The 21,453-nt window shown below is 42.8% G+C and overlaps 1 protein-coding gene across 1 annotated transcript in view; it reads left to right on the top strand.

Annotated features, from left to right (window-relative positions):
* Positions 1 to 16,670, top strand: part of cnfn (cornifelin) — a 31,625-nt gene extending 14,955 nt beyond the window's left edge. The window contains exons 3-4 of the mRNA XM_084336189.1: positions 13,068 to 13,204; positions 16,563 to 16,670. Coding sequence (XP_084192315.1) covers positions 13,068 to 13,204; positions 16,563 to 16,652 — 227 coding nt within the window. The 3' untranslated portion in view covers positions 16,653 to 16,670. The remainder of the gene's footprint in view (positions 1 to 13,067; positions 13,205 to 16,562) is intronic.
* Positions 16,671 to 21,453: the final 4,783 nt, after the last annotated feature.

Below are 21,453 nucleotides of genomic sequence, written 5' to 3'. Positions count from 1 at the left end.
TCCATGAGCCTTCAAACATTCCAATAACTGTGCGTAGAAATAATATGTGGAACTGGTGAGGTTAAATTTGTTACGTATATCTTGATAGCTACAAAAACCCCATTTGTTGAAAACATCTCCCAATGTATGTATGCCCTGCTTTTCCCATTTGGGGTATCTGATAGGTCGTTGCATTGTTATTGAATAGGGGAGTATGGCTATGCCATTTATGTTGGTTCGAATATTTTTTTTGTGTTTCACGCCATATCAAAATCACATGTGTAATAAGAGGGCCAAATTTCAATTCGCATTGCTTAATTGATAATATGGTGTATACTATGTCCTGCAGTCTATGTGGTGCTACTATATTTTCTTCTAAGTTTCTCCAGGATGCAGATGCTTGGGAGTCAAACCAGGTTATCAGTGGTCTTAAAGAGTACGCTTTAAAATAGTGGTAAAAGTCTGGAAATGCTAAACCTCCGTCGGCTTTGTTTCTCTGTGCGGTGGATCTTTTTATTCATGGAGGTTTGTTATTCCAAATAAATTTATATGCGGTGGAGTGTAATCTTTTCCAGTAACCATCAGGAGGGGGTAACGGTAACATTGAGCTAATGAAGTTGGTTCTAGGTAAAACATTCATCTTAACTATTGATACTCGGGCCTGTACTGAGTTTTTAAGTTTGGACCACTGTCAAAGTCGTATTTGATCTTATCTTGGAATTTTGTGTAATTGTACTTCACCGTTTGGCTTATAGTAGGGAATACCTCAACTCCTACACATCTGAAGTGTTTTACCATTGGTATTTTTTCTGGAAGGAGTATATTCTTTGCAGGGGCATTAAGTGGTAGGAAGGCCGACTTTGGCCAATTTATCCTAAATCCCGATAGATTGCCAAAGTCATCAATCAACTTGAGAAGATGAGGCATTGAAGTGGTAGGGTTTTGCATGAACAATATTACGTCGTCCGCATATAAACTAATATGATGTTGTGTGCCCTTAATTGCGATTGGTTCTATGGATTGGGATTGTCTTATATACTGTGCTAAAGGCTCTAATGATAAAGCGAATAGTCCGGGACTAAGAGGGCAACCCTGTCTGGAGGAGCGCGATACCGGAAAGATTTCGGAGGTAATTATACCTGTTGTAATCATGGCCGATGGGTCTTTGTATAATACTTTTATCATATCAATGAATCCGTTTCCTAACCCCATCCTTTCTAGTACTGCCCATAAATAAGACCATTCCAACCTATCAAAGGCTTTCATCGCATCCAAGGACAGCATCGCTATAGGTGGGGTGTCTTCCTTGCTGGCATCTAGCATGTAGTAACCGTCTTATATTTTCCGTGATCAAGCGGCCTCTTATGAAGCCAGTCTGATCAGAATGAACTAAAGATGTCATATGCTTTTGAAGTCTGATGGCTAATACCTTGGAATACAGCTTGATATAGGTTCCAAGGAGGCTCAAGGGTCTATAACTACCGCAATCGGTGGGGTCTTTGTCTTTTTTAAGGAGGACTGTTATGAGTGCAATATTGTCGATCTTATGGAAATTCCCCTCCTTGATTGAGTATAAAATCATATTAAGTAATAGGGGTCCAATTACATCCCAGCATGAGAGGTACATTTCTGGTGGGATACCGTCCCTTCCAGGAGCCTTACCAATTTGCATTTCAGATATAGCCTCCATAAGTTCATCTAGTGTGATGGGTGTTTCTAACTGTTTAGCGTCTTCCTCTGATAGTTTAAGTAGGTTAATTTGATTAAGATATATATCCATTTTGTTTTGATCGAAGGCCATTTCTGATTTGTACAAGTTGGAGTAAAACTTTTTGAATGTCTCGTTGATTTTTTTAGGGTCTGTAACAAGTCCTTGCTGGGCCTTAATAGCAGGGATATCTGCAAATTTTGCGTTGGCTCGTATCTTCATAGCTAGTAGGTGACTTGGTTTAGAACCATGAAAGTAATAATGTTGTCTTGTGCTACGTATTTTAAATTCAGATTGTTGTCTTAAAATGGCGTTAATCTCTTTTTTTAACACATTAATTTGAGATTCCAATCAAACCAAGTAGTTGTATTGTAAAGAGGAAAATAACGAAGAGTAAAGCGTTTCCAGCTCTGCCAGTTTTGAACAACAATTCTTGCGTAGTTTGGAGGAAAAGACCGCGGTGAAATCCTTGATAAATCCCTTTACCGACATCCATAATATTCTGGGGTCCTGTACCGATTCCGCATTCTCCAGCAGGAATTCAACGAGTGCTTCTTTGAATTGTGTAATGAATTCATTGTTTTTCAGCAATATCGAGTTAAATCGCCATCTTGGGGCTCGGGATGACAGTATACCAAATGATCCTTTTAGGAGTAAATAGCTGTGATCTGATAGTGCATTGGGAACCATTTCCATGTCATAGTTATCAAATAGTCTAGGGGATGCAAAAACATAATCTATTCTGGAGAATGTCTTGTGTCTTGTAGATCGACAAGAGTACTCTCGGGCCGTTGGGTTGAGTGATCGCCATAGGTCATTTACAGAAATGGTGGGTGTGAAGTGTCACAGCCAACTAGTGACACTGGTTATTATGACATCCTGTTCTTATGTTAATTATATATGATTATGAGGAATGTCTGTATATTCTTCCTCCCACTTGTGTAAAAATACATCTGTTTTAAATCTAGGCATATGTTACTGTATGCGTCTAGATGTGATAGGTATGTATATATATCTGTATATATCTGTATATATATATATAAGCGTATAAGACTATTCATGCAGGACGTGTATTCATGTATTGTAACACTACACAGGCCATTCTCTTCCATCTCAACACTGCAGGGCCTTTTCCTAGAACATGCAGTAGGGAGTTAACCTTAAGAATGTGGCCTTAGAGACAGCTCCTGCCGGCTGCTCTGCACAAGTCAGAATGAAAAAACAGCAGGTTGGCACATGTTAACCCTTGCCTGTCTTGCCTGCATAGAGTTGTTGTTTGTAATAAACCGAATGTTTATTATATATGTACTGTATATGCTGTGTATGCTATATGTACTATATACTCATACAAGAAGTGTGTTCATGTATTATACACTACACAGGGCAATTGCTTCCATTTCAATACTGCTTGGCCACTAAGGAATGTGAAGACGACCTTGGGCCTCTGCTAGTAACGGAGAGGGACTTTCCACAATATCGTATTCTGTTCCAGCAAAAACGTTACAAGTACTTTTTCAAGTTACAATCCAGTGGAATAGACGGCAGCCAATGACAACCAGGAGGGGAGGAGAGTCAGTCCTCATGTGTGAGATGTTGATTGGCTAGTGAAATTACATCACTGTTTTTGGACCAATGGCAAAGAGGTCCTGATATGATATAAAAATGACTGCTCCAACTTCGAGAGCTCAGAATTTCAGATTTTGCTTGCAGACACTTTCTTCTAGCGGCCGATACCGTAAAGAACGGAATCGGTCTATTTTTCAAAGTAGAGTCCCCCGGACAAAGCTTTGTTTTTTAGCTCATTTGCTCTTTTGCTCAAAATGACAAAGAGAGTTTTTTGCTATGAGACAGATTTTTCAGATGCTCAGATTTTTCCATTTGTTACTTTAGAAGACAAGATGCAGGATTTTGCTTTGGCAGGCACAAGCCGTGTTAGGCCTTTGCGATCTTAGAGATGAGATGTTTTGTATTATATAATCTTTTAAACTGTAATGGACATTTCTATACAGTCCTTTTTTGTAATTTAAAATAAAGATGACTTTCTATAAATCCATTGAGTTCGATCACTGCTTTCTGCCAGCAATGTGCCACGATGCCGGCCGCGCCCTGATTTCCTATGGAAGGTGACTATTACAGATTGAATCAATTGACTGGTTAATGCTTTTCAGCTAAAAGTTATATATTATATATATATATATGCTATGTACTGTATAAATACTATACATGGCAATGTTTGTTGTTTGCGGATTCCGGTACCACGGATCGATGGATCTGTCGGATTGACAGGAGGTACTGGGGCGTGCAAACAATGATTACGTGTTAGTACGCTAATGTTATATTATTAACAGTGGTAATACTTATTAAAAAAGTAGTAATACAACCAAGCTTTCAAATGAGCAGTATTACAAGCCCTTTCGTAAAATGATGATAATGATGATGATGATAATAATATTATTTTTATTACAGGCGATAATGGTTCTCTTAGACATACATTCGGTTTATTACAAACAAGAAGAGATTAACAACTCTTCATGCTTACATTTCATATCAACTGGATATAACTAGACCAGTGACTTGAAGTAATCTTGACAGAAATAGTAATTGACTCGAGAACTTGGCGAGTTTAGCACCTCGCTGGGGGATATCGAGCGGCCACAGGCTTCTATCTCGAGTAGGTGATTGAGATAGATAGAGACTGCCTGTAGCTCTTAACATGGCGTCCCTGGCTTAGGGCTGAGATCGGTAAGATAACAGCCAAAATAAATAAACTAGAAATATTGAAAAACGGAGAACCGAGCTTTAGAATACACCAGACAAAGGATATTGATCTGTATGGCCCTCAGTGAAAAGCAGTGGCAAATTAAAGACATCTGCATAGTGGGGGCATTGCTGGTGGAGCGGTTGAGGCCGCAAAATTGGATTAAAGAAAAAGAAAGTAAAGAAAACCCTCTCTCTAAAATGTCTGGCAGTTTAGAGAGACATCAGCGCAGCCATACAGGCTGGCAGCGCCGACTAATAAGCTGGTGCTAACTGGAGGCTACCTAGCCATTGCTACCATTGCTAACTGGATGGCTACCTAGCCCGAGGCTACATGAGGCGACCAAAACGGAGCCCACAGGAATGCAGGCTAACTAGCCACAAGCGAACTGAATGCTAACTGGTTGGCTACCTAGCCCGAGGCTACATGAGGCGACCAAAACGGAGCCCACAGGAATGCAGGCTAACTAGCCACAAGCGAACTGAATGCTAACTGGATGGCTACCTAGCCCGAGGCTACATGAGGCGACCAAAACGGAGCCCACAGGAATGCAGGCTAACTAGCCACGGTACCACGGATCGATGGATCTGTCGGATTGACAGGAGGTACTGGGGCGTGCAAACAATGATTACGTGTTAGTACGCTAATGTTATATTATTAACAGTGGTAATACTTATTAAAAAAGTAGTAATACAACCAAGCTTTCAAATGAGCAGTATTACAAGCCCTTTCGTAAAATGATGATAATGATGATGATGATAATAATATTATTTTTATTACAGGCGATAATGGTTCTCCTAGACATACATTCGGTTTATTACAAACAAGAAGAGATTAACAACTCTTCATGCTTACATTTCATATCAACTGGATATAACTAGACCAGTGACTTGAAGTAATCTTGACAGAAATAGTAATTGACTCGAGAACTTGGCGAGTTTAGCACCTCGCTGGGGGATATCGAGCGGCCACAGGCTTCTATCTCGAGTAGGTGATTGAGATAGATAGAGACTGCCTGTAGCTCTTAACAGCTCTTATCCATCCCGGGATCCCAAATGGCATTAAAATCTGCGCCAATTATAAATGAGTATTCAGGAAGGTTTAACATTGTTCTGGTGAGTGTATCGTAGAAGTTAGCCTCGTAAAGATTTGGGGCATATGCCGCAACCAACGCTATTTTCCTGTTACTGTATACAATTTTAGCTATGGTTATCTGACCATCTGTATCAGACCATACGTCCTGCAATTCAATATTCAACTTCCGTTTCGCGACTATAGCAACTCCACGGGATCTCGTTCCAAAGGAAGAGTGGCTAATGTTATGATATATGTTGTCCGCTAGCATTATTTTGTCTTCCACTAAAAGGTGCGTTAAAAGAGCCACATCAACCTGTTTGTTTTGGGGGCAGGTGGCGCACGGAGATTACGTTCGTCACCAACACCGGGAGACACTAGGATTCGCCTGTTCGAATCCAGCTCCCGGCGTTGCTATCAGCTTGGCTGGCCTCTCACACTGATACAATTGGCTGTATCAGGGGGTGGGAAAGCTGAAGGGTGGGTCCTGGGCGTTGTGGACAGCAACCCCTACAGTTCGGTCGGGGCGCCTGCTCAGCGAGGGTTGGAACTGAGGAGAGATAGTGTGGCCTCCCACACGCTACACTCTCCCCGGTGAGAACCTGCGTGGCCAGGTTGGCCTGCCCCAGGCTGCACATGCGTCGGAGGAAAGCATGTGACAGTCTCCGGTCTCCCGGACCAACAGTAGGGGAAAGTACGCAACAACCAGGAAGGGTGGGATGGGAGAAAAATCGGGAAAAAAGGAGGGGAAGAAACCTGTTTGTTTTTCATCAGTGTGAGCACGCTTTTGCGTTTATGTTGTTTGTTTATTCCCCCAGTATTCCAAATCATTATATTCAAACTAGCCATAATCTATACAAGTTGTTGTGTACTTGTTTGTAATTCGTCTGGAGTACGAATTCATAATGGGTATATATCCAATTATTGAGGTCCTGTTGAGAGCCGAGCTTAAAAACATACATATATACATATAATCCCCTGAACCCCCCTCCCTTAAAGAGCCGTACAAGGTACCTGTGTTCCTTTGACACCCCCTTCGCGTACAACTCCACCCTCCCTTACACCACCGGTTAGCCCAGAATGAGCCATTTATCCTTAACTTTCCTATGCAAATTGCCATAGGATCTAAAACTTTTAATTCTAATTTAATAGAATGTCACTCGTGGCCTAGCCACTCTCCCGTTAATGTAATAAAATAAAATGAAAAATATGCCTCAATTAGTATACTCATTTAAACCTTCTACTAACATGTATAGGTTAGAACATTTCAGAAACAGAGAAAAAGAAAGAAAGATGTTTAGAACTAGATTATAGAAATCCCAAAAATTAGGGAACAACTGCTTAAATTTTTAAATAACTTTGCCAAGCTTACACATCTAGATGAAAAGGAGGTTTTTAAATACTTGTATGCAGTTCGTCCCCCAACAAGGGTGGGCATTAATCCGTTATGAAGGTTATTGTTCTTCCATATCTGGTTCATGTGCAGGTCACATACCAATGTTATTGTTCCAGGACATTCATTGAAAAAGTCCAGTGTATTCCAGAATGTTAGCAACCGATCATGACTTGTGGAAAGCTGTTGTTTATGGTCCAGGGCATTCTTCATGCCATAGAGTGATATCATTCCAGTGTATTCCAGTATATTCCAATATGACACAGAGCGTTCGAAAAAATCCAGAATGTTCCAAAATGTCGACATCAAATTATGACCTGCACAAAACCATAAATCTATAAATATAGTGTCTAGCGTTTCGTATTAAACTATTTATACCTCAATGTTGTCAAAAGCTTGTTTGATGCCGTTTTTGGTGTCCGAGCCATAGCAAAGTTATCCAACATAGATACAAAAAAAAGATGAATAAACTTGTCATCCACGTTGTATTTTCTTCATGTATTCTTCGGCCTCTTCAGGCGAACGGAGCCAGAACCTTTTTCCATTTTCCTCCACAATGGAAAGATTCGCTTGTAACGGGCTCGTAGGGTTATAGCCTCCCTGCACATATCCTCGTAGAAAAACACTTGTTTTCCCGTTGTATATCAGTTTTCCCCACTTCTTTCGTGCATCCCTGATAATCGTATCTCTTATTTCAGTTTTACGCAGGCTAGCAATGATCACCCTCGCTTTGTTGCTGTTGTAGTCTCGGGTGCCGATTCTGTAGCGTTGATCGACTGTCTGCGTTGTAGGGAGGATATCTGAACCTAGAATTTCAGCTAACACTGTCGCGAACGAGTCGTCTGTGCATTTGACTGATTCATCCAATCCCACTATACGGATATTAAATCTACGGGAATGACGTTCGATTTCGAACAACCTATCCGTTGTTTTCTTGTTGTTGTCAAGTATCTTATGCAAAAGTTTCTTGTCAGCCTCTTCCATCTTCACCGCTAGTTCCGTGATATCGTCATGTAGAGCCTTATCGCCCTCTGCGAATTTCAGTGCATATTCGCCCATGGTGGTTTCAACTGCAATAATGCGCTCGGTCTGTACTGCAGCCGCTGCTTTAAATTCTTCGAATTTAGCTTCGATAGATACCTTGAAAGCGTCAGCCTTAACATCAGCCTTATCAGCCTTAACGTCAGCCTTATCAGCCTTGGCGTCAACCTTATCAATCTTATCATCAAGCTTGTCAACCTTGTCGGTTAAGATCTTTACCTTGTCGGTCAAGTTCTTTATCAGATTAGCCAGAGACTCGAAATCGGATGATGTATACTCCATGTCTGTCTCGGGTGAGGTTGCGGGAGCGGTGGAGGAGATGATATTATCGGTTGTTTTATTCTCGAACTCGCTTGCCCGTGCCCGCACGGAGCGCGTCTCCACAGGCTCTGGCGTTAGATTGTCTGCTCCGCGTTTCTTTACATGGTCTTTCTTTGATGCCATCTTGATTCTTTCTGTTGATATAGTTAGTAGAAGATCTTAGTTAATATATACGTCGAGGTTTAAACACATTAGTGTTGTAAAAAGTGGATTTTGAAGCTAAATTAAAATGAACGGGAGCGGAGCTCATGACCGACGTGACTACTACATGCTGAAGTCAAACCGGAAGTCTAGGGCCTGCTATTCTCACGGCTAATGTTTAATGGTTGTAGCACAAGCTAACAGCTAACGCTAGGCTAACTGATAGCATCAAGCTAACGTTCCCAGCTGAGCGAAAACGGGCAGCTAACGTCGTAGCTAAACAGCTAACTGGCTAACAGGTAGCTCAACCCGGCTAAGACTGTACAACGTGAGAAAAGCAATACAGGCCAACACTTCAGACAGCCGCTGTCTTTCCCTCTTCTCATCCGAAGAGAGAAGGGAAAAAGAAGGCAATACACGTCCCACTACAGAACGGCGTTCACCATAGCGGTGCCGGCAACAAGTCCCTCGCGGACTATAGCCGACTTGAGCATGGAGATATTCTCATAATGAAACACCAAGCTCACCTCCCTCGCACCGGGGCTTTTCATTATTTTTTTTTCTGGGCCAGCGTGGTGTGGGATATTCGTGGATATCCTGAAGAAGAATGTTCTCAGTCAACCGAGGTTCAGTTAATAACAAAGGTTTATTAACCAAACAGATAGAAATATACATAGTACATAGAGAGAATGGCTGAGGCTCTCGCCCCAGGTGATCAGCTGAAATTACCCAGGTAAAGAGACCTGGGCCCTCATTCATCAAGTTTTCTTGGAAAATGTTCTATTTCCACACGTAAGCACAGAATTTAGAATGTGTGCACGCACAAAAAAAACGGGATTTATCACACGTGCGTACACAGGTCCTATGCACACCTGTCATGATAAATATCACCTTGGTCCTACACCGAGGCTCGTGCACACTTTCACGTATTTGCATACCAAAACCGCCCCGATTAACCATATACGGTAATGGAACACCCCCATGAAATGTGGAAAAATGGACTAAACCGAGGGAAGCGTGTTATGAGACAGGCTGACAGACGTGTACACGTACGGTGATGTCGGATATGATATCTATTAACCATTGCTGCCTGGGCAGCGCAAACACTAATAAAGACCGTGTTGGAATATGACTGCCTTTTTCCGTTTTGTTTGATTAATACCCAGGGATTAAAGTTCTCCTCAATTTTATTCCAAATCGCGACGGATTTTCCGTAAATTTTCTACCTGCTGCATATGATTTCTAGAGGCATACAATCTATTTTGATGTCAGTATTGGGTAGCCTATATAAACAATAATACGAGAGCATATACAGGAACAATGAATCTCTTGGACTTCCTGACTGGCAGACCCCAGGTGGTGAGAGCAGGCAACTGCACCTCCTCATCCATCACCCTCAACATAGGGGCCCCCCAGGGCTGTGTTCTGAGTCCCCTCCTCTACTCCCTGTACACACACGACTGTGTGGCTCAGCGGAGTAGCAATACAATCATCAAATTTGCTGACGACACAGTGGTGGTGGGCCTGATCTCTGCCAACGACGAGAGGGCCTACCTGGAAGAGGTCAAGGTCCTGGCGGGATGGTGCCAGGAAAACAGCCTCTCCCTGAACGTCAGCAAAACAAAGGAGATGATTGTGGACTTCAGGAGGTCGGGGGTCAAGGACTACAGCCCCCTCAGCATCGACGGGGCACCGGTTGAGAGAGTCAACAGCTTTAAGTACCTCGGAGCCTACATATCCGAGGACTTGACATGGACCACACACATTGACAGTGTTGTGAAGAAGGCACGACAACGCCTCTACTTCCTCAGGCGCCTAAGGAAGTTCCAAGTCAGCCAGAAGATCCTTAAGAACTTCTACTCATGTACAATAGAGAGCATCTTGACCGGCAACATCACCTCCTGGTTTGGGAATAGCACTGCACAAGACCGAAGCAGACTACAAAGAGTGACACGTTCAGCCGAACGCACAATTGGAGGGGGGCTCCCCACCCTCCAGAACATTTACTACAAGCGTTGCAAGGGCAAGGCGAAGAGAATCATTAAAGACTCCAGTCACCCGAACAACTGCCTCTTTGAACTGCTGCGGTCAGGCAAGCGATACCGGAGTCTCAAGGCGAGCACAGAAAGACTCAGAAGAAGCTTCTATCCCCAGGCCATCAGGCTGCTAAACGAACAATGAATGAACACTACACAACAACAACCACCAAACGCACATAGCACACACATCCACACGCACACACTCACTTTAAACAAACACACTGTAGCACCCACTCCACACACTTTATAGAACACACCCACTTTAAACAAACACACTGTAGCACCCACTCCCCACACTTTATATTTATGGATGAAGGATTGCACTACAACTCGTACACCTTACTGTAAATTGTACCTAAAATTGTACCTCATCCCATTTCTGCTTTGCACTAGATAGTACTGTACATTAGTACACTGCATAGTATTGTGTATTGTATATTATATGGTAACTCAGAACATTGTACATATGTCTATACCGAACACTGTGACCTCATTTTTCTTCTTCTAAATTCATGCTATATTATGTTATTATGTTATTGATACTATCTTGTCTAGCACAGTCTCTGGAGCGTAACAGAAAGAAGCATTTTGTATGAAAGTATTCTGTACTTCTGTATGACAACTATTAAAGAACTTGAACTTGAACTTGAATCTCACTGCCATGTATGATGTAGCCTGCCTATGTGATCAATACATGAACTTGAATTCCATCATGTTTGTGTGCGGGAGCTCACAAGGCTGTTGTCACAATGGGTGGTAGTACAGTAAAAACAGTCTACACAATATCACGATGGACCATGCCATGTAGCCTATGTTCTATTATGACATGATCTGTGATGACAAATGTTCTAGAATGTTTGATTATGACATCATACTCTGACAGCATGCCTATGATCAATAAAAACGCGAACTTGAATCCCATCATCATATTTACATAGTCTGTCCACTATCTTTATTACTTTGTTATTCCCCCCCCCCCCATCTATGTAAAGCGACCTTGCATGGGTCTCTTGAAAGGCGCTATGTAAAATGAAGCTATTATTATTATTATTGTTGTTGTTATTATTATTATCATGTCTGTGTGCTGAGCTCAGTGAAGTTTCAACGGAGCGAGGTAATCTATTCTAATCAACAAATTGAAGTAGAAAGCATTCCGTTGTGGCCAATCTTATTTGGAAACATGACACAAAATAATAGTATGTCGCTTTTTATTTGAAACAATATTTAATGGCGTTTGGAGGTGGGTGTTCTGCTTCTGCCCCCCGTGCCAAACAAGCAAGCCAACCTCTTGTTCCCGCATGAGCCCGTTATAATTACACTACTGTCACTATTTTACAATGAACTATAATGAATTACGGGTCATACAGAAGTTGAACACGCCAGTGTTGGAAGTAATGCACGGAAGCTTATTTCCGCGTTGAAACTAATGCATTAACTGAGGAGCGCATATGCCGTAGTAACGATATTCTAGCACTGGGCGTCAGCTAAGCATGCTCCGAGCTCAAAGTCAAGCACAAGTTCAAATTGATAGATCCCACACTTTGCTTAGAAATGGTTGTACGCACGGCTTAAGCACATATCTGTGCGTACGTCACGTTGATACATGAGGGCCCTGGAATGTTGTTGGGAGGAGAATTATATAGTTAAGAGGGGGGGAGGTGGTCCCATTTGATAGGTCAAATGGGGGGGGACACAGGATAGATACAGGGGAGGGGAATGTCTTTACATGAGGGAGTTGGGGAATCATTCTATTATTCCACAGTTACTCGCTTTTCTCTTCATAATGTGGGTGAGATTAAAGTATAATATCAGGGGAGGGGAATGTCTTTACATGAGAGAGTTGGGGGATCAATATATTATTCCACAGCGGTGACAGTGGGTATCCGTTTGTCCAGAGACCCGGGGAATTGAACCGCAGATTCTGAATCACGGTCCCAGGAAAACAAAGCTCTTGATGAGGAGCTCATGTTAACGTGGGCATCAAACCAGAACCTCCTCCACGCCGCTAAGTGGCAGCGAAAAAGGATACCAGCCTGGAGCCGGACCTTCGTAAGCTGTGTAGCTGTTCCCCCCACAACCATCCCCCGCCCCAGAGAGGCCGCCAGCCCTCACACGGCAGAGCGCCTCCCAAGCAAAGTGTCCAACTGCAGAGCCGGAGGTGATGCCGGCGGGGATTTGCTCAGCGACGCAAGCCCCTAATACGAAGCTCCAGTGGAGGTCAGAATGATCATCATCTTCTAGACACTCCGGTGGCGAAGACATTATCGCTGTATTTCCTCGAAAAATTGTGAGAGAGAAAACAAAGATATAATGTCAACGCAGCTCCTTCTCTTCAACGTAGCTCCTTTCCAACTATTTCGTTACTAAACTCAAGTGGTGTACTGTATACAGACACTTGACGGTGGTGAAAATAAGGAAGGAGCTGTTAGTATGGCCACACCCCTGCTTATGTAGAGGAGCGGATGGGGGTGTGGCCAGGCGGATGGGTGTGTACATGTACACGTGGTGAAATGTATTCAGTAGTTAGACTGATATAGGATATGTTCCAGTAGGCAGCGCAGAGCGTAAGCTATACGATATATAACCACATGTGAAGCCTCCTCTCTCTGCCAGGTCTTTGCGGGACGTTCCTCCCCTGTATCCTGGCCTGTAAGGTAGCTCAGGACCATGGGGACAGCTGCTGCCTGGCTTTCCTCCCGGGAGCCATGGTCGCTGTGAGGACCAGCATGCGCAGTGCATACCGCATCCATGTGAGTGACCTTTGCCATGATGGAAATAGCTACTTACTGTACACACACACAGGCAGTTCATGCCTAACCTAAATGTAACTTAACCCTAACCCCAAAATGGTTCTGGTTCTCTCTCTCTCCCTCACACTCACTCACACACACACACACACACACACCTACACACACACACACACACACACACACACACACACACACACACACACACACACACACACACACACACACACACACACACACACACACACACACACACACACACACACAGACACACACACTTTGATTCTAGATCAAGATTAGAATATATTCTACAATAGATATTTTCGTTATGGAACTCTCTTCTACAGCAATGATGAACCAGGTTAGGCAGGATGTTTTTTGATATAATAATAATAGTTAATTTAGCCATAACTCGTTTCAATTAAAAGCTTTAAAATTATATAAAAAAAATATATATATTAATGATTTTTTTCCATTTCTTTATTTACTTATATATATTTTCCTATTATATCATAATATCATAAATATTATATCATAAATATGAGAAGGGGGGGTTCATATATTATACGGTGGGAGGGTTAACTGCCTCTGAGGTATATCATGGGAGGCTATGGTATTATGATAGAGCAGGGACCTGTGGGAAGGTTTGGGATGAAAGGGGGACTTGGAGCGGGGGGGGGGGGGGGGGGGTCAGTAAGTGGCAATGGTCACATGCTTGTATAAAATGTACTGCTTAATTTAATTACTAACTAAACTAAATAAATAACTTCACATTTCTTGTAAAATCAAGTGAAGCAGTTGCCCTGCCCACCATCGCTCCCCGAGTCCCCCACCTCTCAGCCCCTCAACTCGAGCAACCCCCCCTCCCTGGTGCAGCATCTCTGCCCCCCGCGGCTCGACGACCCGCTCCTCCCCCCAACACCCAAGACCCCCACAGTGTGGCTTTCTGCAGAACAGGTGAATAAACAGCTGAGCAAAATAAATGCAGGCAAGGCCGCGGGTCCAGACCGCGTTAGCCCAAAGGTACTCAAAACCTGTGCCTCTCAGCTGTCTGATGTGCTCCAGCACATATTCAATATGAGCACATTGTGGAAAACCTCCTGTGTGGTCCCTGTCCCAGCACGTCCAAGGACTACAGGCCGGTGGCTCTAACCTCTCATATAATGAAGACCATGGAGAGGTTAGTCCTGGAGAAACTCCGCCCGGTGATTAAACCCCACCTAGACCCACTCCAGTTCGCCTACCAGCCCCGACTGGGGGTAGAGGATGCTGTCATCTACCTGCTGAACCGAGCCTACACTCACCTAGACAAGCCGGGGAGCACTGTGAGAATCATGTTCTTTGACTTCTCCAGTGCTTTTGACACCATACGACCTGGGCTGCTGGGTGAGAAGCTGGAGGCGATGCAGGTGGAGGCCCCCCTGGTGTCCTGGGTTGTGGACTATCTGACGGGCAGACCACAGTATGTGCGCCTACGGAGCTGTGTGTCAGACAGACTTGTCAGCAACACCGGGGCCCCACAGGGGACAGTCCTCTCTCCCTTCCTCTTCACTGTCTACACCAATGACTTCCACTATCGGTCAGAGTCCTGCCACCTTCAGAAGTTTTCTGATGACTCTGCGATAGGGGGGATGGCGATGAGGGGGAATACCGGGCACTGGTAGTGGACTTTGTCACATGGTGCGATAAAAACCACCTGCAGCTAAATGTGATGAAGACCAGGGGACTGGTTGTGGATCTGGGGAGGAGGAGGAGTACATATGATCTGTGACCCCCATTTCCATCAGGGGAGTCGATGTGGACATGGTTGAGGAGTACAAATACCTCGGAGTTCACATCGACAACAAACTGAACGGGTCAAACATGCAGAAGCACTATACAAGAAGGGCCAGGCCGACTCTACTTCCTCAGAAGGCTGAGATCCTTCAACGTTTGTACAAGGATGTTGAGGATGTTCTACGAGTCGGTGGTGGCGGGCACCTTCTTGTATGCTGTGACCTGCTGGGGCAGCGGACTGAGAGCAGTGGACACAACCAGGCTGGATAAGCTGGTCAGGAAGGCCAGCTAGGGGTAGGGGTGGAGCTGGACTCTAGCTGTGGTGGCGGAGAGGAGGAGCCTTGCTAAGCTCCATGCCATCAGGGAAAACCCCTCCCACCCACTATACACAGACTTGGCTGACAGGAGGAGCATGTTCAGTGCTAGACTAACACTCCCAAAATGTAGCACTGAACGGCACAGGAAGTCCTTCATTCCGACAGCCATCAGACTTTACAATGCATCTCTGTGCCTCACTGCATCACTGAGCACAGAGTGACAGAGTGACAGTACCATCTTCCTGGATTTTTACATTTAAAACAACATTGTCAATATTACACTTACTGTACACTTAATGTAGATCTCTGTTTTTTACTGTATATTTTATATTAGATTGTACATACACAACAGAGGAAATGTGAATGTGAAATGTGAATCCCGGACCGTAGTTTATTATTATCCTGTTATTCTTAGGCTTATTTTATTCCTTATTCTTAGGCAATTCTTTGTTATTCTTATTCGTGATTTGTTTTGTCTACCTAAATGTTTACTGTGAGCGATTTGTAGTGCCAAATCTCCTTCGGGATGATTAAAGTATTTCTATTCTATTCTATTATATCTATTCTTGGATATTCCTGCTGCCTATACTGTCTCCTTAATTTTATTTTATTATTATAATTATCCCCAATGTATCCGTTTCCCTCTTTGTGCAAATACATTAAAAACTTGGGTAACACTTTATAATAACACTCAGTTATAAGACCTTTATAAGGTTTGTAGATTTGTAGATAATGAACAAACCATTTATATACATTCGTAAATTATTATTAAATCATTTATAACTATATTTGTATAACATTTACAAATTAGTTCTGCATTATTTACAACTCATTATCAACATTGTTTGTACTTGATTTGTTCATCATTAAATAATGTTGTTTAATGTGTAGTAACACATTTGTAGATGCTTTGAAAAATGGATATGAAAAAACTACTATACTAACACTGTACCTCCATTTATTTGTTCATGTTCAACAAATGATTTGTTAAGACATTCATAAAACATCTATAAATCATTTGCAGATGCTATTGTGTGCCCTAATCTAAAGTGAAGCCTATATTCATCATTAACAAATGTCTGGTTATGTCTGTTCACGATTAGTTCATTATCTATACCTTTTAAAGGTCTTATAACTGAGTGTTATTATAAAGTGTTACCAAAACTTGGTAAAAAAAACTAAAAACAACAACAACAACAACAACAACAGTTGTTTATATTGGTTCACCACCACCACCAGTAACCATGTCTCTCTCTGCTTCTTGTCAGGGCTCCATTTGTGACGACTGGGTAGTGATGGCCTGCCTGCCACACTGTGGACTGTGTCAGATGGCCAGAGAGCAAAAGACGAGGGGCTGATTAGTGGAAGGGAATGTTACTATTTACTGTAGCGCACAAAGCAACGTCCTAATAATAAGACAAATATTGATATATTGTTATGTGCTGTAGATATACCTGTGAAAAATGTGTATTCGAGTAGCAAAGCAGTGTGGATATACTGTAGATGAGGAAATGCTAATTCATAATTAGATGAATAACAGAAAACAGTAATAGTTTGTGATTTTGCCTGAAACCTTTCAGTGGAATGAAGCGCATATTATTTATCATACACTGTAATTAAACACATCCTTTTTATTTTCTTGCATGATTCAATATACCTTAATATAATAATATATCCATGATATTTATCACATTTAAAGTAATTATTGTTTTCCATTCTGTAAATTACAATGAAAAGTTATTTCAATAAAATCTCTTTTGGTAAAAATCACGCTGTGGTCTCATGATCTTCGCCTACAGGAAGGACTTTCCTTATCTTCCCCTTTCTGTATTCTCTATTGAATGAATGAATGACCTTTATTTATATAGCACCCTTCACAGCACAAATGCACAGGGTGCTTTACACTACAGCTTTATATAAAAACACAATAAAAACAAAATCAGAAATAAATGACAACAACAACAAACAGCAGTTAAAAACAGTGAAACCAGATAGAAAAAGTAGAATAAAAGAATTTGGATAAAATCATGAGTCACTAATTAAAACAAAACTATAGAACAGTGAGGACAAGAAAAAAGTGCCTATGCATGACCAAAAGCCTGTCTGAACAAATGTGTTTTTAATAGTTTTTTAAAATAGTTTTCAGAGGGGGCTGTTCGCAGGTCCAGGGGGAGAGCGTTCCAGAGCCTTGGTGCTGTCACCTGGAAGGCTCGATCACCCCTTGTTTTAAACCTGGACCTGGGGACCACCAGGAGGTGCTGATCGGCAGATCTGAGTGAGCGGGTGTTGGTGTAGGGATGGATGAGTTCAGTGATGTAGATAGGGGCCTGACCGTGAAGTGCTCTGAAAGTGAAAGTGAGGACTTTGAAGTGAATTCTATAGTGTACCGGGAGCCAGTGCAGGGATACCAGAATGGGAGTGATGTGGCATGATTTTTTTGACCTTGTGAGTAGCCTGGCTGCAGCATTTTGGACCATTTGTAGTTTATCTGTGGATGATTTGGTGAGACAGGTGAAAAGTGAGTTGCAGTAGTCAAGCCTAGAGGAAATAAAAGCATGCACGGACAGTTCTAGTTCAGAGTGAGATATGATGGTGCGTAGTTTTGCAATGTTTCTGAGGTGAAAGAAGCAGGTGCGTGTGAGTGTTTTGACATGTTTGTCTAGGTTCATGGCCTGGTCGAAGACAACACCCAGGTTTCTCAGGTGGGGACGTATGTTGTCTTTAAGGGACCCACTGGCGTAACTCTCTCTCAATGTGTGCCGGGGACAGATTTGGGGGCGTGGCGAGTGACGTCGATGGGGGGGGGGGGGGGGGGGGGGTTAGGGCCCGTAGCCGCATTTCTGCAGACCCCTCTCTGATTGGTTGAACTCTATTTCTGCAGACCCCTCTCTGATTGGTTGAGCGAAGCCCCTCTCTGATTGGTTGAGCGTGCGCATGCGCATGAGCCGCGACAAGCTCCTCCAGAAACTCCTCCAGAAACTCCGTTAAGCTCCAGAGCGAGAGGCTGAAAACCCACAGTTCTTGCCCGACGGATGGGAGCGAATCCCGGATCCGAGGTTTCTGATGACTACCCCCAAAACACGGAGGTTGCGAACGCAATTTATACGCATGGAAGTATTGATTACGCCATAACGAATCATTAAAAAAATATACCGTTAACTGGAATATGTTGTGTGTGTGCCTTTCTGAATATGATTTGGGAGGGTTATAATAGAAGAAAGACAGTGTAAACAATATAACGTTATGTGAATAAACTGCGAAATAATAACTAATTCCTTGGTCAATAGAAGTCTCTGTGATACTTTCTGAATATGATTTGGGAGGGTTATAATAGAAGAAAGACAGTGTAAACAATATAACGTTATGTGAATAAACCGCGAAATAATAACTAATTCCTTGGTCAATAGAAGTCTCTGTGATACTTTCTGAATATGATTTGGGAGGGTTATAATAGAAGAAAGACAGTGTAAACAATATGTTTGACGTATTTTAACACACACCTAGGCTGACGACCCGAGCTATTATTATGCAAAGACAAGTACTTTAGCGAGTGGGTACTTGGCCCTTGCAGGGCAAGAATGCGACCCCCATCTACTGCTCTTTGCATAATAATAGAACAGGTAGTCAGACTCAGCTCTTTGGACGGTAAAACGTGGGGGGGGACACTATCCGCCGTCCCCGGCGTCAAATACGCCCCTGAAGGGACCCCAAGTGAGTGGCCACTCTAGCTGCAGTCTTTTCAGCTGCTACGATCAGCACCTCCGTTTTTTTTGCGTTTAACTGGAGGAAGTTACTCCCCATCCAGCTCTCAATGCCGAGCAGGCACTCCTGGAGAAGGCTGAGTTTCTCCAAGTTGTCGGGTTTAAAAGAGCAGAGTAGTTGTATGTCGTCTGCGTCAGTGGCGAATCCTTATGGAAGCCAACAGAAGCCATGCCTCCCTAATATTAAAATATGAATTAATATCAAATATGAAATATAAAAAAAAAAAAAAAAAAAAAATATAGTTTACATTCTTTTTCATCTGTGCATCTGTGTTATATATATATATATATTTTTTTTTAAATGTCTCCCTCTTCTCCTTCTCACTACCTCTAACACACTGTCAGCCTCACTATGCTCACTGCAGCAGGAGAGGAGGCAGATGGTAGGTCTCTTTCTCCAGGCTTCCAGCATTATAGAGTCCAAATCCGATCCTAGCCAATCAGATTCGAGCTGACTGCCACACCCTAAAAGTTTAAAACGGGGCTGAGAGGAAAACACTCAGCATATTTTCCCCTCTGCACTCTGAACATTGTATTAACCCGTAACTGTTCCCACGGGCCGAATATTGCCCCGATCCTCGCAAGCTTAAATCCACGGGGACCTCTCGGCGTGCCGAAGCTTTTCCTAAATCACTTCCATCATCGAAAACGAGGGGAAAAGGTCGGCTTGCGACCCTGAAAATGTTGCGTGATTTTAAAAACGCTGTATTAAGTGAGCCTATTATGGGATCCACGCAAGCTTTCTATCGTGGAAACATCTGGGCGTCCCACAACTTTTACTCAATCACATGTAGCCCCTAAAATGCTTAGAAAAAGGAAAACAGAAAGCGTGGAATAAACTCGCCGAAACGGAAAAGTGTCCCACGGGCGCGCCGTGATTCCGATCCGCGTGAAAATATTCACGGCCATAGATGAGACCGTGGGACACCTTTTTGCAACCGAATATGCTCCCACGCGGCGCGCAAAATCGTGCAAGGAAAAATCTGACCAAAAATTAACCAATGCTCCAGCAGTATTAATGACCCTGATGTAAACAAGACAAACGTCTTTCTCTGGGCCCTGTTTCTTGTACCTGGATAACTGAGTTAGCCGGATAACTTTAACTGGATAACTGAGTTAGCCGGACTTTCCGGTTCCCTGTACGTGGATTTTCCAAATCACCATGACAACAGATCCAAAAGTTTGAGCCTGGTCGAAAGCAGAGTTTAAGTTCAAGTTAGCTTGAACCATCGCCACGCCCCCGCAAAGAAGTGACAGCCCGTTTCCTGAAACTATTCCCACAGTCTACGATCTGCATTATACCATTCTGAATTACGTTTTTGTTCTCCATTCTTCCAGAGGGGGCTTTTGAAATGTAAAATAGACCCAAAATGCTGATACTAAATTCACTTTGTCCTAAATAATGCACGTTATATATACCGTGGCGACGGTGGCGCTCGCTCGTGCGATGTACACATTATGTGGTTATTTTAATTGTAACTGGGATTAAGATGTCTGATGAGATGCGCTGTTTGACGGATTTGAGAAATTGAATGAGCCGTTGACGTCACATTAATGAATGAGGATAAAGAGATAAACTTCATTCAAAACAAAGGATATTCTAAACACGGGTCTCTCGTTCATTAATGTATAAACAATGAATTTATCCCATCTGGCACAGTGGTGCAGCGCTAGTGCTCAAGCCTGCCAACCCAGCGACCGGGGTTCAAAACCCGGTGTTTCCAATATGATTTTTTTTAATATAATATTAATGATTATACGCCAAAGTAGCCTGGTTTTAAGTTAAAATATTATAAATCTACATGCATTGAGGATGTCATTCTTTATATAGCTCTCAACGTGCACCAAATTGAATTATTCCTATATTGCAAAAAGAAGGAGACGACTAGGGTCTCGAACCCCGGTCGTCTGTGTGAAAGTCAAAAGAACAACCCGTTAGACCACATTGGAGATAAGTTAAAGATTGACTATACATCAATCAATGGGTAAGAGAGCCGTATCGTAATTCTGTATAACAGTTAACTAATTATTTTCGCTAGCAAGATCTCATTTGATTATTCAATCCAGCAGGCAAGTTTAAAGAAATATAATCTGATTGATTGAGGTAATGAGGGACTTAAAATTAGCCTATAGATAACGCATTTAACTTGTCGGCGAGGCGATTCAGCCGTATTGCAATCTGTCAATAAAGTCTTAAATCAATTAATCAATCAATGCCGTTAGAGAATCAGGATCTCTGCCATCGATACGTGCTGGCTTTTCACCTAAAGCGGCCGCGCGCATTTAGCCTGAGTCGCAAGTCTGGCTTGAGTTAACGAGACTGAATCCACCTTCGTGGAACAGGAAAATCCCGGCTTCAAACATCGGGTTAACTGAAGCTGGATAATGACATCTTGAT

This window comes from Notolepis coatsorum (genome assembly GCF_963971535.1).
Source record: "Notolepis coatsorum genome assembly, chromosome: 19".
NCBI lineage: Eukaryota > Metazoa > Chordata > Actinopteri > Aulopiformes > Paralepididae > Notolepis > Notolepis coatsorum.
Note: the sequence above shows the minus strand (reverse complement) of the source record. Positions and strands in the feature narration are given on the sequence as shown.